The 22,519-nt window shown below is 38.2% G+C and overlaps 1 protein-coding gene across 1 annotated transcript in view; it reads left to right on the top strand.

Annotated features, from left to right (window-relative positions):
* The window catches only part of AOAH (acyloxyacyl hydrolase), a 1,217,970-nt gene that overhangs the window by 977,618 nt on the left and 217,833 nt on the right, over positions 1-22,519 (top strand). Inside the window, exons 18-19 of the mRNA XM_044065645.1 lie at positions 410-468; positions 15,163-15,222. Coding sequence (XP_043921580.1) covers positions 410-468; positions 15,163-15,222 — 119 coding nt within the window. The remainder of the gene's footprint in view (positions 1-409; positions 469-15,162; positions 15,223-22,519) is intronic.

The following is a 22,519-nucleotide window of genomic DNA, read 5'->3' as shown; positions in this document are numbered from 1 at the left end:
TGTCTTCTCTATGATCGAAACTGATGGTCACAAGGTGTACCGTGCTATGCAACGTGCTATGTCATCCATCTGCATGGGCACTCATTCTTGCTACTAATATCCTTTTACAAGCATGCCTTGGTTGTTATTAAAATATGTACCTTACAGTTTGCTGAAAGACTAGAGCAGGCATGGAGGAGTGTGGATACCCCTCCATACAGACGGAGATAAATAACACTGCCTGTATTTTTTCTGTGGGAAGTGACAGATCAAGTCTAACTTTTGTAATAATGCAAATTCCGTAAATCTCTGCACTGTAAGCCTCTTTGTGTTATCTAAGTCTCTTTGTGATTAGATTTTTTTGTCTCTCTCATGTCTATATTTTCAAGATATAATTATTATTGGTTAATAGTTTTCATTTTCCTAACAGGTCAGTTGAACAAAGATATTACATATGCACAGTTTTACGCCTTTATGGACTGTCTTCAGGTAAGAACTTCTGCAGGTCACCTGCCACATGGTTTTGCAAATTACATTGATTAATTAGTATTGGTTGCCCTTGCAACTCCCACTCTAATATCATCCACCCCATCCAACCACTACCTTTCTTTCCACTCCACTAACTACTTTGATTATAGCAAGCTCAGATGCTCATAAGCCTAGTACTTATTATACAGCAGGAACTTCTTATTGTAACATTTGTTAATGTCTGTTATGTACTTCACAGATTCTAGTTGTCTACTGATGTACTCTGTTCTTCATCTGTAAATATGTTGTAAGTAATTTCTAAGTAAATTGTTAATTGCTATGTAATCCAATGTAACTACTGTCTGTTTATTTTACCGTGGAGCTTTTCTCCCCGGGTCTCCGCTGAAAATGGACCTATGCCCAGTCGGACACTCCCGGTCAACAAATTTAAATAAATAAATAAATAAAAAATAAAATAAATTGAAGTTGCCGTGTTTATCTGCACTATTCCAGGATTTTTATATGAATCTGATAAAGTAGCCTGATGTGCTTTTAATATAAAATACTTTGTACTGACTGTTAACAGTGACGTGGCTTTGATGTGTAATGATATATGGGTGTATATTAGAACATCGAAGTTTCAGAACTTCGAATGTTCTAATATCGGCACCTACTAACCGAAAACTGATAAGACCAAAAATTGAAAACAGCGAATATTTTACTAGGGAAAAAATTTGCTGATCCAAAACATATACACACAACACAAACACACCAAACAAACAGCAATCCACATACATACACCTAAAATTTTACATCTAAACCTACACTAAACTCTACATACACCACTATCTACCCACTTACCTTAACCCAAACCCTAACCTTAAGGTCTGCCACTATCGCACACACACCTCACCCTAACCCTAACTCACCTATCCCACCCTAATCCTCACGTCCACACATTCGCACACTTACCTGACCCGTGCCCTAACACTAACTCACCTATCCTACCCTAACCCTCACGTCCACACAATCGGACACTTACCTGAACCTGACCGTAACTTTCCACCACAGAGCTGAAAATAGCAAAGCAACAGGAACGGACAACCGAATTCTTTCCCTAGGAAAGAATTCGGTTATCTAAATTTTCACTATTTTCAGCTTTCGGTTAGTAGGTGTCGATATTAGAACATTTGAAGTTCTGAAACTTCAATGTTCTAATATAGACCCATGATATTTTAGCTGAAGCCTTATGATAAACTGTTGAGCAAATAAAGTAAGGAAAATGCATCCATTCTGGTGGAACAGGTCAAGGTGGGTAATGTGCGTGTCTGCATCCTGAGCTATGTACAGAAGAGCGAATTTATGGTGTTGTCTCCAGTTCACGCGGAACATTCACAGATTCTCTGTTCCCTCCTTATAGAGGCATTCCTTTATAAACTGAATCTCTCAGTCTTCTTTACTGCTTATAAGTCAAGAGGAAGAAATTAGCTTTCCAGTGGTCTAAAATCAATACCTTTGTCTCTTTTATTAAAATTTAAGTTCCCTTTTAATATGGTGCTTAATAACTAAGAACTAGCAACAAATAATGATAGTTGAAAATATATAACAAACAATATAAACAGCACAGAAATTGTAAAGTGAGTTAGAAAAACATATTCGCCATCAATGATCCCTAATGAAAACTACACAGAGAAATAATTAAGTATAAAATTAGAACAGCCGTGTAAGCAATTGATGTAACAACAAAGTCTGGAATCTGTCATTTGCTGTCAAGCTGTAATGAATACAAATATTAATGTGTTAAATAAACAGATACTTGGCTTTTTTTTAGAAATGTTTTATTTAGCATCACAACAGTAACCATTAGTACAGCAATCTATAGCTTGAAAACTAAAGCAAAAAACAAGTAGTTTAAACATTACATTTTCAAGGTCAGCTGTGTAAGTGAACTACAAAAATATTTACATAATCAACAGTTTAGTTACAGCAGTACATTCATGAGAATTAACTGCACAACAATCAACACTTTAGTTACATCACTGCATTCATAAGGATTGACTAGACAGCAGTTTGAGCCCCTATTTCACCTCTTATGTCGCATTGACTACAGTTAAGTGTCAGAGTTTAACATCCAGTGTGTCCATTTGCTTATCATTTTGTCTTTTGTATGCTGGTTCTCCAACATTATTTTCATGTTATAAATCTCCTTCATAATGACATAAACTTATGTATAGTGAGTATGAACCATGTGTAGATAAAATGTGTTAACATCTGTTAACATCAGTCTGAAAACTTGAAGAGAATGAAAGAAAGTAGAAAAAGGTAGAGGATGAGAATCTTTTTTTCCTGGCAAAACTAGAAACTAGTTGAATCTCACGTAAAGACGGGTCTATTAAATCTAACCAAAACCTAGCAGATCAGTTTCCTCAGTTCCTACTGTATGAGACTCACTAACTCAAGTGCATAGATGATCTGAATACATGTGCTCACATATTCATGACTTTTAAGCAACAGAACAAATAAAACAGTATCACTCCTACAATGCCACCTGGGGGGCTTTGCCACCATCCCCACCATTTAAATTTATATACATTTTCATTAAGGGCACTTCAACTTGGAGAAAGAATAATCATTAAAGTAACAGATAAAATACTCTTGCTATTTCTGCAAGATGCTGCAATTTCAGATTGCTGAAAAGGAAGAAGTTTTGAGCCAATACACCACTATGTATCACGTAAAATAAAGTATCAGCAAATGCATTCTCAAGCAGTCATAACTGAACAATACAAAATGGAGCAAACATGTATTAGGCAACTGAAGGGAAGCCCAAAGAAACAAAAGGAATAGACCTCTCAGCTGTCCCTGATTTTGGAGGAATGTTCCCATTTTCAGGTTTGATTTACCCCGCAGACAATTTTTGAATTGCCTTCACCACATGAGTTTTGTAGCTATCTAGTACAAAGAAAACCACAATACATGACTAAGATACTAGTGACAACAATAATTTTAAGAAAGAAGGCACACATCTTACATCTCCCTTTTTCTGAAACAAAAATAAATGGCCTTGCGTGGTACAATTTTGCAATACAGTTCATTAACATCTACGGATTTTATACTTATGGTTATATTTTTCCTTCATTTTTGTCCCTCTGTTTTTTAAAGATGTGTTTCTGATAGTATCCCACATTTCTACTGAAAGCATTAAGTTATGTGTTATTTGGTATTCAAATATTATGCTAATTATATGATTTTTGGCGTGGTGATCCTACTTTTCAACTGCCTTTGTTTCTAGTTTCAATGTCTGTTGGCTGAGATGTATGAAGACGAATGCCACCAAAATATCAGTTTGTGGAACAACTGACAAAAATGGCAATGATATTTGGGCAAATTAGTTTATGGAGAGCAAGTTAAATGAACAAACTATTAATTTTAAGTCAGTCGAAATACTTAGCAAGAAGGAACTCACTGTTTAATAACTTACTGAGACATATTGTGAGTGATGTGTTTTGTTAAACTTTCTAAAAAGGTACATTTTTGATAACAATTATGCTATGAGAAACAACTTACATTGTGTGAGCTGCACATTAATTTATATAAGGAGCATAAATCCATTTTACCTTTAAAATAGATTGTCAGTCTATCAAGATGAAATGTATTCTTATTAAAAGTCTATGCATTTGATAAAACAAGTGATACAAATTAGGGTTCAGCACATTGCGGAGTGTCTGGCAAGTAGTTACAGGAGTTGTCTAAGGAAATAGATGCATTAACTGCTGACTATACACCCCTCAATGTGCTAAGTAGTTAATGCAGCCACGTGTTTCAGAAGTCGTCTAAGGAAATGGAAACATTAACTACTGACCATACACTCCTCAATGTGCTGAGTAGTTAATGCAGCCAGATGTTTCAGAAGTCATCTAAGGAAATGGACTTAACTACTGACCATACACTCCTCAATGTGCTGAGTAGTTAATGCAGCCAGATGTTTCAGAAGTCATCTAAGGAAACAGGTCTATATTAGATCACTGACCGCTTAAAAAAGCAAACGGTGATTAATCGACCCTATGTAAGCGAAAGCTTACAATTTCAAACTGTCAGAACAGCGATTTTTTTCTTAGGGAAAAAAATTGCTGTTCCAAAACACATACAACACAAGCACACCAAACAAACAGCAATCTACATACAAACACCTAAAACCTTACACCTAACCCTACACTAAACTATACACACACCACTAACTATCCACTTACCTTAACCCAAACCCTAACCCTAAGGTCCGTCACTATCGCACACTCACCTCACCCGCTCCCTAACCCTAACTCACCTAACTTGCCCCCTAACCCTAACTCACCTAACCCTCACTTCCACACAATCGCACACATACCTAACCCGCGCCCTAACCCTAACTCACCTAACCCGCCCTAACCCTCACGTCCACACAATGGCACACTTACCTGAACCTGACCCGTAACTTCCCACCACAGCGCTGAAAATTGCGAAGTAACAGAAACGGACAACTGAATTCTTTCCCTAGAAAAAAATTTGGTTTTCTGTTGCTTCGATATTTTAAGCTTTTGCTGCATAGGGTTCGATATTAGAACATTCGAAGTTTTGAAACCTCGATGTTCTAATATAGACCCAAGGAAACGTACTGTTATTCAGACAATATTCGTATTCATTTAATCAATTAAAATGTGCAGGCAGTATTTCTGACTGCAGTAAGTAAGTTCATCACAAAAGACAGCATGTGCGATTATAAAAAGGCTGCAGACAGTATTTTGAGTGTGGAATATTTTGCAAAATCACTAAAATCCAAAGCCACTGATAATTAATGAATGGTATGACTACACAAGAATACTCAAGCAAAATATAGCAACATATCTGAGTTTGTAGCAGAACTGTACAGAGTGACTGAGTGAATATTTGAATATTATTTTTCATACTTATTTTGTTACCCCTTGCTGTCTACTATATGTAATATCCCATTGTCCTCTTCTGTCTCTACAAAGAGGCATAGAGGAGCTAAAAGTGTTCCAATATAATGCCATCCTGACAGTAGGTGAGATGGTTCTCTTTTGGCCTACATAGAACCATACCTCCTTTTCACAGTCAGTTCAGGTCATGTGTATTTACAACCATCTATACACCCTCTGCCATAGATGATCTGCCTACATCCCTTCCCTCTCACTTAATATGTCATATTTAGAGTTCTCAGCAGTCCTAAAAAGGGGCTGTATTCAACAGGAAATGCACTCTCCTCCCCCAGGCTGGGCAAACCAACATTAATCTATTTACATCCATCTCCTTCAGTGACCAGGTCCACTTCTCAAGCCAAAGTGACCTGGGTCACATATCAGGTCTTTATCACTGTGCACCACAAATTTTACAAATAAGTACATAAGTCAATAACAAATAATCTTACGGGTATGTGGGTCAGTTCTGAGGTGCTAGGAGTTGAATGGAAGATATTGGCTTGACAGAGCATTGTTTTTGTGACTACAAAAAGCTACAGTTCATATATACTATTAGTAAAAACAAATACAGTGCTTAAAACTGTGTTTGGTGATAAATCAATGGTCTCAAGACAAATTTTAGTTAAAACACAGACCTTAGGTCTATGTCTTTGTGGTGGAGAAGAAGTACCATTATTTGGTGGATAATGGATCTGACAGCATAAAGTAAATCTAGGTTTTATTCTGGACTTATTTACAAAGCCACGAGATGGCTGCACACCATTAAATGACTATTGCAGTTTTTCAAAACATACAAAATACATATTACTATTATTGCTGACAAAAAAGGGCATACATATCAAAGTAATGCAAATGAATCTAATCATTGCAAATTAAACATCTGTTGCACTGAACAAATGATTGTGATTGGCACGAGTGAACTCTGCAAGTCTATAAACAATAAGCAAACTAAGAGAATTACCTAATGCTCAAGAATGTGTCAAAATGGAGGCTGTGTCTGGGGTCAAAGAAACAAGTATTAACAAATCTCCAAAAAGCATGTGAACAGCTGGAAGACTGAGACAAAGGTTTCTTGATGACTAAAACTACATAAAAGATAAATATTTAAACTTTCAAAAATAGTGCTATTCTTGCACTTGGATTTGCAACTGCCATAAAGAACTTCATCAATATTGTATTGAGATATTTAATGAACTCTAGTGGCAAACAGATAAACGGTTATACTGCTTGCCTAGTATCGTGCTGTATTCTGATTAGCTTCTTCAATGTCTTGGCTTTTTATTTATTCCTCAGCCTGTAGGTCTTGCTGTCCTTTTGTCTGGAGTGTTTGTGACCTATGCAGCTGAGCTCTATCTGTAATCAGATGTCACCTGTTTTCACTGGATTTGACTTCTTTCTTAGTCCCTTCACACATCAGGGCAGTGTGTTTTAATCATCTTTTAACATCAGAGACAACAGTTTTTGGCTGATTTCAGTACATAATATAATCTGGGCACAACTTAGGTTGGTAGTGTTGGTAGAGAGGCAGCTTGGAATATTGATAGTGATTATTGTGTGAGACATGGTCATTTGCTGGTACTGTTCTGGAAATTCAGATTACTGCTGACCTAAAATAAAATTTTATTCAGATTGGCTATTTCAGTTTTCAAACTTCTGTTCTATATTGTGCTGGTTTATATATCCTTTAATGATAACAACAAAAAGACAGTTTAGCCACCTTCTCTTAGGGTGGTTACCAGACAAAAAGCCAGATGTCCATAACATTAGGAATAACTGCAAAATTTCCCAAATAAGGTTCAAAACAATTAAAAATGTCACAAAGGAAAGCTACCTAGGCAAAAATAAAGAAAAGATACAGGGAGACCTCAGTGTTTAATATATAACACATTAGCCATCCTTTCAAGAAGTCCTATGAGAGATATGCAAATGAGCCCTTAAGAACATACAATATCTCAGTAGCATGGCTTCAAAAAGTCCACTGGTAATCATAATTTGCTCAATATTCCATTTTTATGTTCATTTTTTGTAAGGCATTCTAATAGATCTAATTATGTGCCTCAAAAATCTCAATCAGGGCTAACACTTAAAGGTCTTTTGCTTATGACATTGCAGTTATTTTATCATGTAACTCAAAGAAGTAAACTACGTAATACTTTTACTAAATATCTCAGAAACAATACTTCAGCAGTAAATTAACTATAAAATACTTCTCGTACATTTGTGTTTTATAGGTAATTTTATTTCTGGATATACTACTGATGTTAAATTAGCAAGTGGTTTGAAAACAAAACAAAAATTATGAATTTTTTGATGTTTTAGTTTTACTGTTAAGTCAGGTTGTCCTAATAACCATACCCACAAAATGATGCGAAGTAGGATACTTCACCAATTTACATGCTTACACTTGGCTTGGACGCCACAGTGAAACTAAGCAGAGGAATAAGACAGGCTAAGCGAGCCTATGGACAGAAAATTCAGAGTTACTTCTCAGGCCTGAGAGACTCCAGGCATCTGTGGCAAGGTATACAATCTATATCAGACTACAGGCCCCTACCTTCTCAATGTGATGACAACATGGAGTTTCTCAGTGAGCTCAACACCTACTTCAGCAGGTTTGAGAAGGGAAACAATACAACAGCAATGAAACTGCCCACCAACCAAGAAGATGAAGTGCTCTGCCTTCACACAGTGGATGTTCAAAGGGTGCTGCGATGAGTAAACCCAAGAAAGGCAGCTGGTCCTGACAATATTCTGGGTGGGTGCTCAGGGACTGTGCTGACCAGTTAACTACTGTTCTCACCAATATATTCAACATCTCTTTGCATCAAGCCACAGTACTCAAGTGCTTCAAGAATACAATCATTATACCACTGCCCAAGAAGTCTCCACCCTCAAGCCTGAATGACTACCGCCCAGTAGCTCTCACATCCACTGTAATGAAGTGCTTTGAAAGATTGGTCAAAGACTACTTAACATCAAGTTTTCCTGCAACACTGGACCCACTCCAATTTGCTTATAGATCCAATCGCTCTATGGCAGATGCCATCTCACTGGCACTTCACTTATCCTTGGCACACCTGGAGAACAAAAACTGCTATGTCTGTGTGTTATTTATTGACTTCAGCTCGGCCTTCAACACAGTCATCCCCCAACATGTGATTGAGAAACTGGTCCATCTGGGTGTTAGCACTCTTTTATGCAACTGGATTCCAGACTTTTTTATTGACAGACCACAAAAAGTTTGTGTAGGCAACAACACCTTGATGAGCATCACACTGAACAATGAATTACATCAAGGATGAGTTCTGATTCCCCTGCTGTGCATTATGCTGACACATAACTACATCACTAGATGCAACACAAACTACATTATTAAGTTTGCAGATGATACTACAGTGGTGGTTCTCATCAGCAATGGTGCCAAAAAAGCCTACAGGGAGGGGGTGAACCAACTGATTGATGTGACAACAACAACCTAGCTCTCAATGTGAATAAAACAAAGGAGATAATAATGGACTTCAGGAAGAGAGGCAAGGCTCATTCTCCACTCACAGTCAAAGGAGAAACAGTAGAAAGGGTGAAGAGCAACAAGTTCCTGGGAGTGCATATCGCTGAAGACTTGTCTTGGTCATTAAACACCAATCACATTGTCAAGAAGGCGCAACAGCATCTACACTTTCTAAGAAGGTTAAGGAGAGCAAAACTACCACCTTCTGTTCTCACAACCTTCTACAGGGGTACCATCGAAAGCATTATGACTAGTAATCTCTCAGTGTGGTATGGAAACTGCATGGTTTCAGATCACAAATGTCAACAGCGGGTGGTGAAAGAGGCGGAGAGAATTATCAGGTCCACCCTCCCATCTATCCAGGACTTGCACTCGATGGCTCAGCAGAGCCATGAAAATAGTCAAAGACTGCACTCATCCTGCCCCATGGTCTGTTTTTTTGTTTGTATTCAGGCAGGAGATACAGTAGCTTCCATTGCAAAACCATCAGAGTTAATAGAAGCATTTTTCCACAAGCCATCAGACTTCTGAACTCCAGTAATAATATACACCATGCTAGTCATGGAGGTTTGGAGTTACAACGCTGAAGTAATTTGCATATATATGCAATAACTCTATGAAAGTACAATCTTATACCTTATGTGCAATATTAACAATGCCAAGTTAACATTCTGTGCAATATGCCAAGTTAGCATCCCGTGCAATTTGAAATCTGTCTGATTTTGATCTGTGCAGTATATTATCTGTGCAATATTTTGGCTACTAACGAAGACATGTAAGTGGAATAGTCTTGGTGCATGTCATTGTACTTGTTACTGCACTGCCTAAATGTCTTACTGTTGTTATTGTTGGATTAGCATTAGTATATGTGTTATTGTTGCCTTAATGTTATCAGTATGTGTTGTATGCACATTGAGTTTGAAGTAACTCAGTTTCATTCGGTTCCACTGTTGTACAGTCTGAATGACAATAAAGTTCACTTTGACTTTGTATAATGTAGTTTATGGGATGCACTGTGCTAATATGGTGTGATGATGGTATGTGACCAAAAATCAGGTAGGTAAATAGAGGAGGCAGCGTAACAGTGAGACTTTAAGGTGATAATTGTTTTTCTATTAATCCACAACTTAGGGATATCACCATGATCAATCTGAATATTACCCAGGAGTCTTTGTAACATAGCTATGATAATATACTTAAATAATGCTCTCTTAATATCAGTTATCTAAGTTAGCACTGTGTATTCTCAGCTTTGGGATAAACAACTGTATTATAGTATACCTTTCACCTACTATAAAAAGTATAAATTGCAGTCAACATATGTGTAATGCAGGTATACATACAAGGCTACTGAAGAAGTTATTAAAAACTTTAAATTGATGCTATGTGCACTGTTTAGCTACATATTTACTGTGGGTGGCCTATTGTATAATGCTTTCTTTGTTTAAACCTATTAGGTACACAGTATTCTTTATGGTTTTGAAATAACAAGATTGTAGCTATTCCTGTTTTGTGTTTTCCGCCTAGCTTTGTACATCTGTTTGTTAAAGACAGTTAACTGGTGCAATTACATAAAAAAACAAAAAACTGTGCAGGCTTAAACATATACAACAGAATAACTAGATGATCTCAGAAAAGCAGTAAACAATATAGAGTTACCAGACTTTACAGTTCTACTTCAATTAAATGCAATATTTATTTCAATCATTGTGGCAGCCCTGCAGCCATGTACAGTATGTGCATAATATACTGCACTATAATTCAGTCACATCAATATACACTGTTAACAGACCCCATACCTGATGAAGGCTCATGAGTGGTATGAAAACTTTAGCTATACATATTTCTGTAGCACCTCTGGATCCACATTTAAGATATCTAAATGGATTTAAGAAATGTAGCTTCTTTTAAATTGTTTGCCAAGATCAAACTGAGTTAAAATGGTAGAAAGAAACACAAGTAAAACAAAAAATGACAACACCACTGTATCAACAATAACTAATACATCTGTAGCAATACAACATATGGCAACATAAAATTCCTCAGAAAATCATTACTACCTTCAACATATGCTGCTATAATATGCATTTTGCATGTGGTTGCTACACTGTCTGGTAGACATAATGTATATTGAACATATTTTATATTAACTATGTATGCCACTACTGCCAATATGCTGTGATTATAACTGCTATTGTATAATCAAATAAACTTTTCTACAAGTATAAAACAAGTACTCATTGGTACTTGGGTAATATCTTTACCACAGCTGAGAATGTTCTTTTCCCAATTCCCTGTACATTAACTACATTTTATCAGCATGACAAACCTATTATAATAGTATTTGATAATGCTTAGTAATATAGCTGCTGGTACTGTTCAGGAGTGGTAAGTGACTATCATTAGCCTTCCTCAGTTTGTTGCATAGCTAGCATGCATAAAGCACTGCTAACGTGCTGTTACATATTGACTTACACTATGCACTGTTCAGTACACATGTGCTTGTATTGCTTGGACCACTGCATACCAACATCTAATAGCTAGATGTTTAGCCATGCATGACCACACTGCACAGTACTGTAACTGCCTGTGATAGTGTATGCATACCTGAGAAGTCAAGATTTCTGTAACTGCACTCATCTCTCACTATAACTGTAAGCCTGCATGATGTGCATATTCCTCTGCAAGACTGCATTTTGTTTTTGCAAATTCATGGAGGTTACATGGTTTTGGTATGTTTTCTCTAATCACTCATCTCCCTGATAACACGATTATGCAGTGTCACTAAGGTGTTTAAACCTCCTGTGCTGTTGCCACCAGCTGGGCACATGATGAGAGTCAACCTTGGAGCCATCAATGATGCTTACAAAGGATGGCTTAAAAGAGTGATAGCAGACCCTAGTTGTAGAGACCAACCACTTTAGGCATCAACTGTGATGCACAGTATCCTCTAGATAGAAGAACATGGATGACAGATAGCCAGTACTGTAAGACATACTGGTTCTAGGTGATTTGATCATGTTGCCTCAGTCATGTGTATTTGCTAATTTGCCAGTGATAATTTGGTTGAGGACCAATCTATTCCAGTGACCAGTGGGAGGAGCCTGTGTGCCTCTATCGGCCAGTGTGCACCTGACATAAAACCCAGCAGTCCTGGGTCAATAAGCTACTGACCAGACAGTCCTCACTTGCCCAGCTTTGGTTACCACAGATAGCTCTCTTGAAAACCGGTTTACCTATGAGCTACTGACAATCTTTATTTGACTTTCTGTTTATTGAAGATTTTCAAAAACAGTGAAAACAAAAATAAAAAACACAAGATTATCTTTTTTTTTTTTTTTAGGGAGCAAGTCCCCCTGCACCCCCAGAATTATATACACCAACTCTACAGTCCCACCACAGTGAAGAAAATGGGAAGAAACAGTTTGCTCAATATAATATATTGTAGTGAAACTCACCATGAGATTAAATTGTTGCACTTAAATTGTTCGACCACCAGTGGAGAAAACACCCCTAAGTAAGCCTATAAAACCAATCAATCTGCCAAACATGAACTAAGGATTGCTACACTCAGTACAGGGTCACTAACAGGATATGGATGACATCATGGCAAGGAGGAGGTTGAACATCCATCATGTTGATCCAGGTGACAGAATGAAAAGTCACTGAAACAAAACCACTTGGCTTGAGGTCCAGAATCTACTAATCAGGGGAAGGACAGCTTAGAAATGGTGTGGGAATTGTGGTGAGGGAGAGACAGTCTTCAGAAGACAGTGAGGGATGTCATCAGAATTAGTAATAGATTTATGGCAGTCATGCTCCAGTATAAAGATAGAGTGCTATTCATATTAAGCCCCAAAGCATGTTTGTAATAAAAAAGAAGAGAATATATTCATGAAGCAACTACAGGACCTACTAGATAAAGCAGGACAACATGAGTTGGTGTTGATAATGGTGGGGATCTGAATGCTCATAACAGACAGAACATGATATGAGAAATGCCTAGGTCCACATGGGTGGGGGCAACAGAAATAAAGCAGGAGGGGCCATTCTAGACTTATCTGTTACAAATAGCTTGATGGTGGCCAACACATGATTCAGCAAGAGAGACAGTCACAAGATCACATACAAGAGTGGCCCACATGTAACTCAGGTAGACGTCCTCCTAGTAACGAAAGGGCATTGGGCAGCACTGGGGTAGAGTCAGTGATGGCAATGTCATTGCCAGTGGAACAGTCAGCCCACAGCATAAATCACTGGTGGCCACCACCAGCAGTGGTCAGAGAAAGCTCAAAGGTCAACAGACTAAAGACTGAAGGCCTGGAAGTTGACTGGGGCAAAAGCACAATAGTTCAAGGCAATACTCAGGAGTCTAGCACCTCAGGAAGAAGAGGAAATAGGTGGAGTTGAGGAAGAATGGCATCATCTCAGACAGAACATAAAACAGATATGCTGCCCTGCAAGCTAGGTATGGAAATAAGGTCCATAAGGAAAGCTGGTGGCGGAATGCAGAAGTCCAGGAAGTTGGATCAGGCTATGAAGGAATACTGTATGGCTAACAAAAAGGCTAAGAGAGCAATTGCAATAGCAAAGAACAAGGTCTCAGAGGCACTCTACCAGCTTCTGGGAAGTGACTCAGCAGATGGCGCAAAGAAACCCTATCAAGTTGCAAAGCAAGCAAAGACAGAGACATAAAGAAGATAGTTATCAGACACCCTTCAGTGGTAGTGCATGGCAGAAGAATGCCAAGGAATCTAAAAAAGTAAGGTGTAAAAAGACTGGTGTGACCAGGACTAATTTATGGCAAAGAAGCCTAGACAATGAAGACACACCAGTTGCAGAACCTAGAGGTGACGGAAATGAAGTACCCGAGACAGGTGGCAGGATGCATACCATAGGACAGATGAAGAAATTAGGACATCAAAACAGAAAGCAAAGCAGCTCCAATTGCAAAGAATTTCAAAAAGAACAGATTATGGTGGTCCGGCCACATGTGCAGGAAAGTAGAAGACAATCTAGTGAAGGTTTGGGAGACACCAGAAGAAGGAAAGAGGAAACAAGGGCATCCAGCAAAGAGATGGGTGAATTATGTGAAAGAGGACTTGCTACAGTTGGGCATGTCTATTAGAGAAGGTAAGAGAGTGGCATGAAATCAAGAAAGATGGTGACAGTTGATGAAACACCCAACCCCATGTAAAAAGTAGGAAAAACTGTCTTACAGGCTTGTTTTTCAGCCTTTTGGCTGCTTCCCATCTGTGATTGCTGTACAGTGGGTTCTGAGAATTTGCTGTTTCCTCACTGTTGCACAATCTTGGAGCTTGTTGCAGGTTTTGTGGAGTTCCAGAGTCCCCCCAGCAAAAACTAATGTTGCTTGGGATTGTTTTTTTTCTTCTGGTTGTATCTTTTTAGTCAGTCTAAATGTATTGCTCTTTTTGTTTTCACTCTTGTGACAGTTTGCTCAGTGATGACACAATTATATATATATGTATACATATGCGAGCGCACGCGCACACACACACACACACACACACACACACACACAAAATTGTCATACATGAGTAGTGCACTTAATAAAAATCTGTCTTGTCAATGTTAAAGTTCATTTTCATATTGCGCATGATCACTCTTTATATTGTCCCATTATTTACTCCAAAAACGTTGGAGCAGAGTAGTGTAAGATGTTTTGGAGGCCCACCTTGTGTGTGACTAAATCTTGATCTGGAGTCACAGAGATGGAGAATCCTTTTAAAATGCTTGAGTTTCCTGCTGTGGAACTGTGATACCAAGTTCTGCCCTCATTCCAAAGCTGCACACCAATTAATTTTACTTGCTTCCATGTGTATGTGGCCTGCCATAACAGTATGTCAGCTGAGAAAGACCCAGTCATTGCACAATTATCATTCCTGATGGCTAGTTGAACACGACAAAGTTTTTCTTCATGTTGTCAAAATAATCATAACTAAACATAAATAACCATCACACTACAGTATACATCTAATAGAATAGTCATTACGCATGTTCTATTGAATAGCTAATCCAAATGATTTTTCCCTTGATTTAAATAATATTTGCATTTATCATAGCTATGTAATTTGCATGCTTTGTGTAGCTCTGTCATTGACATTTCCTGTTTCTGAAGATATCAGTAAAAGCGAACAAAACTTTATTATCTGTCTTTCTCTCTCTCTCTCTCTCTCTGTCTGTTTCTCTGTCACTCTTTCTCTCTGATTATAGATCAGTCCTTGCAAAGGCTGGATGTCTTCCAATGAAACACTCCGTAACATCACATCTGAGGTAGGTAATGTTTCATGAGTACATATTGCAATTTATGATCCTGTATACCAGTATGAACAAATAGTTGGGTATCTTACTAAAGTACTATAATTTACCAATGTCATAAATCTACATGAGATACTTCAGTCCTTTGTTAGAAATAGCTAACATCGAAAATATGTATATAAAGAAATATGTTTTAACTACAGAGACAATAAAGGGGACATAAGTTACTCAAGAAAAAAAAGTTCAGTTACATTCAGCATTCTATTCTGTGATTTTTCATGGTGGAAGAGTGTTTGTATGCATTTTCATTTGCTGGTTGATGTGATTTTTGACACGTATGAATAGAAGTGTGACAAATATGTAGACAGTGCCATCTGCTGCATATAAGAGCAATTGTCCACTTCTTCTTTTGGCTTTTCCCTGTACCAGAAAATTAGCCACACCATGTAAAACTGATAGTTCAGTCAAATTAAGTAAACAAGTGTAATAGATAATGATATTTGTAAGGACTGGACAAAGGGACAGGAAAAATATTAAAGCTCTTTAATCAAACAATTCTTAAAATGTATATGGAAAGCCTCAATCAACTGCAGCAAAGCTGACTTAAAGCAGAATGTTCCAGAAAGCTGCAATAGTGTGGCCCTACCTACAATTCTGTTCTGTATTAAGACTTCCTTTGTCAGCTAAGTGGAATGAGATAGCAATAGTGTGTAAAAAGGTGGTGCTGTCACATTAAAAATGTCATTTTTCAGGTAGAAACTGATTACAAAAACTGTCTTTCAGATTTATCTTAATTCATAACAAACTTGACAATTTTAATATGTTTGTCATTCTGTGCTTAGTTTACCATCCCGAGTATGTCAGACTCAAGAGAAAAAAATCAGTTGCTGTATCCAGCTATCGCATACATCTTGTGTTGACTTGTGCACATAAACAAGCACCCCATTGCTTTAGTAGGAGGGAGTCTCGTGCCCATTTAATAGTGCTGCACAGTAGTACCTTCACTGCTCTATATCTGGAATGTCTCTAGTTACAGTTTTAGCTCAGGGTTCTTTACTCCTGATGAATATATATAAACGCCACTGCATGTCGTCACCATTTCATTAAGATCAATTTCAAAATAATGCTATTACTTGGCAATAGCTTTGAATCAGCATGACTGTTTTACATTCTAATACTTAACTGCTGATGCATTATTTTGGAAATGCTTGTTTTCCATTCTTAGCCTTTAGATTTCTGCAGCAGACCATGCCACACTCCTAATCACAGTTATACTGCTCAGATGCATTCCTTTTAGCTGCACAATTTCAATGGACTTTGTACTGAGCACCTCAGTCCCAGCAGAGTACGAGATCATTTGCTGTTCTCAGGATGAGGTCATACCATTGCTGTCTTTCTACTTTTCCAACTGGAAGCAATTGCTGCAAAGAGTCAGTATGAAGATACAGACTCATTCAGATACTAATGCAGAAAGTGCCAGCCATGTAGTATAGAAGATTATGATGGGGCCTCAAATTATAACCGGCTTGTTATGTGCTTGAGACATGGATGTCAAGAAATTTACCTCAAGAGCAAAGCTTGAGAGGTAAAGTTTGACATCCAAGTGAAGAGCACATAACATGCAGGGTTATGATTGGAGAGACCTAACCATAAGTCTTTATAGTGCATTGAGCTTTACTTGCTCTCAAGTGCCACAATTATTACAGATAATAATGTTCACGTGCTAAGTGTTTTACACCTTTGAAAGCTGTGACACACTTAAATTGCCAAAGAAACAAAAGGCATGCAGAATGTCAGTGGGAAATGAGAAGAGTTTGAACAGCTCTGAAATATTTCATTCAGCCATTTTTTTTTGGGGGGGGGGGGACCGAATGAAGCATGTAACATGTTTTAAAACTTTTTGCACTTCCCACCAAAATTCTGTGCTGGATGCTGACCACTTTTATTTTTCTAGCCCAAGATTAGAGTTTAGCAGTAGTGAGGGGTGCATAACAAAAACTTGCTAAACAAGTTACAGGTGCTTAACACAAGCTTGCTAAGCAACTTTCTGATATCCAAAAGGTGTTTAACAAGCCTTCTCCAATCTTGGAGCATAATCATGTTGCTGCATCCACTACATTTTATTCTTTAGTGCTTTAACTTCTTAATGAAGTGTTTATGCAGCATGGGACCTCTCATCCTCTGTTGTAAAAGATTATAAGGAAGCAATTGTATATAAGCAGGTGAATTCCTGCATGTGCCTTTCACTTTATTTGACACACTATTATATCCTTCCAAGACTGTGTCGGGGGGAGAGGCAGTACAGATGATGGGAGAAACTAAAAGTGTCAAGTCCTTCTATAAGACACTTAACAGTAGAGGCTGTACTATCAAATAAAACAGTTGAAGGACTTTGAGAAGGAAAATAACTCTAAAAAGTTTACTAGAAACAAATCACATGCACTAATGCAATTTTACATTGTTGTTGTTGTTGTTGTTGTGATGTCCCTGCACTGGCCTAGTAATCAAGGAGCCTCAATCCTCTCCATTAACACCAGTGAGGGACATGCACATTGGGAGGATGACAAGTACAGACACAGTAAAGTACAATTTCCCTTAAGAACACACAGAGATCACAGTTAGCCTGGGGCTGGTTTCTCTCTCTCTCTCTCTCTCTCTCTCTCTCTCTCTCTCTCTCTCTCTCTCTCTCTCTCTCTCCAGATCCCCAATAAGACTCCCCACTGGCACAGCTATAGGGTTAAGATCTCAGCCAAGCGGTCAAGCCAAAACCACCAGCACCCTCTCTGTCCAAGTGGTGCTTCATGTTCCTGCCCAAGTAGCTGACAGACACACACACACACACACACACACACACACACACACACACACACACACACACACTCTCTTTGAGATTTGATTTATATACAAACATACAGACTCTCCTGGAGAAGGCTGGCACAGGTTCACTAGCTATGCCCCCTTCTGCCCAGACTGTAAGGTAGTACCAGCTGCCACCAACCACTCTTATCAGCTACCATAAGGCCCTTACAAAGGGTGACCAATTCTACTGTGTAATGCTACTATTATCTGACTGGTAAGTGTGTCCAAGACTAAGGCTATTTAAGAGTGGCCTGTACAGTGTTACCAAATACATATGCAAGTACCCTAAGAGCTTAAATAGCTCTAAACAAAACCAGCCACAATTAAAACGTTTAAATATATTTAATAATAAATAATAACAGAACAAGACAGTGCTCAATAACCCAATACAGTGACAACATAGTTCAGAATCACAGGAGATACTTTAAAACAACATTGCAGGACAGTCTCACATAAATACAGAAAACATCTAGACTGAAGTACTATATCTCTAAGAGAGATACTATGATCTAAGTCTTACTTACAGAGCAAGGCAAGTGCTGGTGAGATGTTTACATTTCTAGTGACAAATACAAAATGCACAGACTTTCTCTATGAGCTAGTTCTTAAATTAATAATACACATTACTGCTGGGTTAGCTAGATGAAATCACTATTTGACACCTGCCTCTAGTTCCCAAGCTCAACCTATACCAACAGAATTTAACATGTATCTATGAAAAATGCTTCTCTCTTAGAAGCTGATACTTATCTCTTAGACGCTTGCCTGAAACTGGAAGTCGTAAAACAATTAACACTTTTACATTTTAACCCTAGTAATTAATTCTGTCTTAAGACAATAAAAAGAAACTCTAGCTGTAGACATTCTGTCTTCTAGCTGTGGTAAACACAATCGTAAAACTCTTTACTTATTATTTCAGAGTTTGCAAGTTAACTCTGTATGTCCCAATTTCTACTATGAAAACATACATTTGCATAGGCATATAGTCCATATACATTTCTGCTCTTTTCCAGCAGGGTGCACTGTGGTAACATTTTTGAAGCTCAGCACATAACATACAGGTTACTTACATTTGTAGATAAGCCTACGAATGATATTAATATTTACAATGACATAGAATTATTTACAAAAATTCTAGCTAGATGGTCTGGCAGCCTTTACAGATGTCATCTTGCAGACCTACAGCACTTAGATGTAAGTCTCCTAAGTTTTTAGGACATCTTCCTTCAGCTAGCCTTTCTGAGACATAGTGAAAGGCTATATATGATGACTGCACATGACCCAATAAAAGACAACTTTTTGTTAAAGCTTCATTTAAAATTATTTCAGTAACAATACTTAGAATTGTGTCTTGCTGTGTCCCATTAGAAGGAGAAATGGCAGAAAAAAAGACAAGGTTAGAATCTATAGTTATATGCAAGGTATATGCTAAGAATGAGTGTCTATTAATGGAAGAAAAGGGTGGCATAAGGTGCCTAGAGACCGCAAATAAATCAACCATAAAGCAGAACAAGACACAGATTGTATTGTGGGAAAGAAAACCAAGGAGGGAAGAAAAAGGGATAAAACAAGGCATGGAATCTATGTAGTAAAGAAGAGTGTAAGAGATGAGTGTATAAAGAGGATACTGTTGTAGTGACTGTAGTGACTGGTACAATGACTGTTGTAGTGACTGTTACAATGACATGTATTGCAGTTTGCACATTAAAACTGATAACGATTCTGAGCTGAACCTGTGAAATGGTTGAAGATAATCCTTGAAGTGACAGTAGAGTGCAAGAAGACAATTATTTAGGTGCTACTTAGGTGTGAAGTATATATTTATTTACAGAAATCATCAGATATTTAAAATAAATACGTAGGTTTGAAAATTGGTATGAATTGCTGATCTGCACTGATTTTGGCATCATAAAAAGACAAAACAAGAAAAAGTATCAATATTGCTGCAGATCAAAATAGGAATTATTTGGAGGGGTTATCAAAGGTTAAAATATTACAGATGAAGGGGAATCTTACAGAACAAGAAGAGGAACAATTGCTGAGTGCTAAAGAGAAAACAAGGGAGTATTTGGATAATATGCACAAGTTCTGAAAGGATGCTGTTAAGCAAGTATTTTCTGAAAAATACTCCAGAGCACAAACACTATTAGCACAACAACCTAGGCAACAGAAAACAGAAAGGAGTGTTACCAAATATAGGGAGCCTATGACTTGAAAAATAACCAGAGACCCTATAGAGTATTAGAGATATTTCGGAAGGTCTCTGAAAATCTGTACAGAGCAGAGACATGGGAAAACCTAGAGAAGGCACAAATGGATATATTTATAGAAGACAAATATGCCAGGGTTAGAGAAAGATGAATCATGATAATTAATAGCTAAGACGGGAGGTGATGAAATAGAAACATTGATGTATAACCAATGGGAAGTTCTCAGGAATAAATATTAGCCCTGTGTTGGCAAGTTGGTCAGAAGAAAGTGATAAAGATCTGGAAGGTCTTTTTAGTAGTATTTTAAAATAAGGGATAATGCTAGCATCTCAGAAGAAGGCTATGGTGGCTGTACCACCTAAAGAGGGTAAAGACCCTTTAACTCCAACTTCATAAGGACCAATTTCAATATTGAACCATGATTATAAGATGTTTCTGTCTATACTAGCTAAGAGAATGGCTAAAGTGTTGCCAAACTGACAGATCTGGATCAACATGGTTTTGTGGAGGGGAGGCAAACATTTGACAATATTAACAAAACAATGATGCTCTAGAGAGAAGCAAAATGCAACATGACCCAGATATTGTTGGTGGGTATTGATGCAGAGAAGACATTTGGTAGACTTTTTGGGAGTTTATGAGTAGGGCAATGGAAGCATTTGTGTTTCCTGGTAGAATAATGGGTCAGAGACAATAACTAAGGCGGGAGGGTTACACTCTTATAAACTGTATTTGAACAGAGGAACCAGACAGAGGAGTTTGCTTTCCCCTTTCTTATTTGCTTTATACTTAGAGCCATTGGCAAAGAAAAAAGATATTCACAAATTGAAGGGTATAACTCACATGGTGCACAAGAAACATAGCCTTATTTGTAGATTATATTATTGTGTACTTGATAAATCCAGAGAAGGATATTTCAGTGTTGTGAAATATTTTGAGACATTTTCAAGTCTATTTTCAGGAAATAAGATAAACGAATTTAAAACAAAGGCTTCAGTGGTAAACTATGTTCTTATACTTCAGTTGGTTCAACATATTTATGGGAACATTATAAGATGAAGTATTTAGGTGTTTTGGTTGAAAAGTATTCTATTATGGCAGTTAAGGCTATGTTGGAAGAGAGACTAAACTAAGGATAAAACAAAAATTAAGAAGTTGGAAGCTATTGCCTATGGATATGGATAGTTAGTTACAAGCCATGGAAATGTACCTGATGCTGTCTTTTCCAACTAACTTTTTTCCTCTCTCAGGCCTGGTGGCTCTGAGGTTCCCAGAGCCACTTGCCTTGCCACATTCAGGGGTGGATCTGACTGCTTGGCTCATCATGGCTCCCACTCCTGCCTTCGCCTTTTTGAGTCGAGGTACCTTGGAGCCAACTCTTCAGAGCCAGAGTTTCCAGGTCAGGATCATCACATCTGGTTTTGGAATTGTCCCTTCCACTCAGCGCTTTGGCTTTCAATAGTTCAGCTCTGATCTCTGTGTCAGGGCAGGCAGGAATGTCTCTGGTATCTGGCATGTCCTTGGAGTCTTCACATCCCAGGAGTGTGGGTTGCAGGCAACCTGCTTCAATCTGTGCCTACAGTATTGCAAAGAGGATGTTCTCCAACCTGGAGACAGAGTGATTTGCACCAACTGGCATCCCTACCCCCTTGTCATCTTGTGTCTGTGAGCTTGCTTTGGGGCACCCTACTCCAATTTGCCTCCACACTACCCTGCACCTATGGCCCCCTGCCTGTTCCACTTCTTCTTCATGTTCTCCTAGGCTGGAAGGTCATGGCATGAGACAGTGCAAGAGGAAGCACCTGGATTCCTCGGAGGTATCCCTCACCAAGGATACCTCTAGGAAGAAGAGGTGTCTCCAAAACCCCCCCTAAAAGATGCCTGTTTTGACAATCTCATGGAGTTGTTTCACCAGCATTGGGTGTTGGACAGCTGAAGCCCCATCTCTGGAGGAGTCAGTATTTCTGCAGACTTAGTGTTCCTAGAGAGCCTGGCAGGATCCCAGTATGGTGGAACCAATTCCCAAAATGTCCAATAAGATCTAGGCTCCTCCTAAAGAGTGACAACAGTGGGGTAAAGGACCCAACACTGATTCTATTGTAATGGTGGCAGAAGGACATCTTGGAAGAGAGTTCATCAGTCCATCTCACAGAGTTAAATTACCTGGTTAACTTGACAAGACTTCAGTGAGACATCATGTCTGGAATATCATCTCAAAAGCACAGTTGTTCACCTTGCAGTTT

Source organism: Protopterus annectens, chromosome 3.part0 (assembly GCF_019279795.1).
Source record: "Protopterus annectens isolate FY-2018-M chromosome 3.part0, PAN1.0, whole genome shotgun sequence".
In the NCBI taxonomy this organism is placed as follows: domain Eukaryota; kingdom Metazoa; phylum Chordata; order Ceratodontiformes; family Protopteridae; genus Protopterus; species Protopterus annectens.
This window is presented reverse-complemented; position numbering and strand designations above follow the sequence as displayed.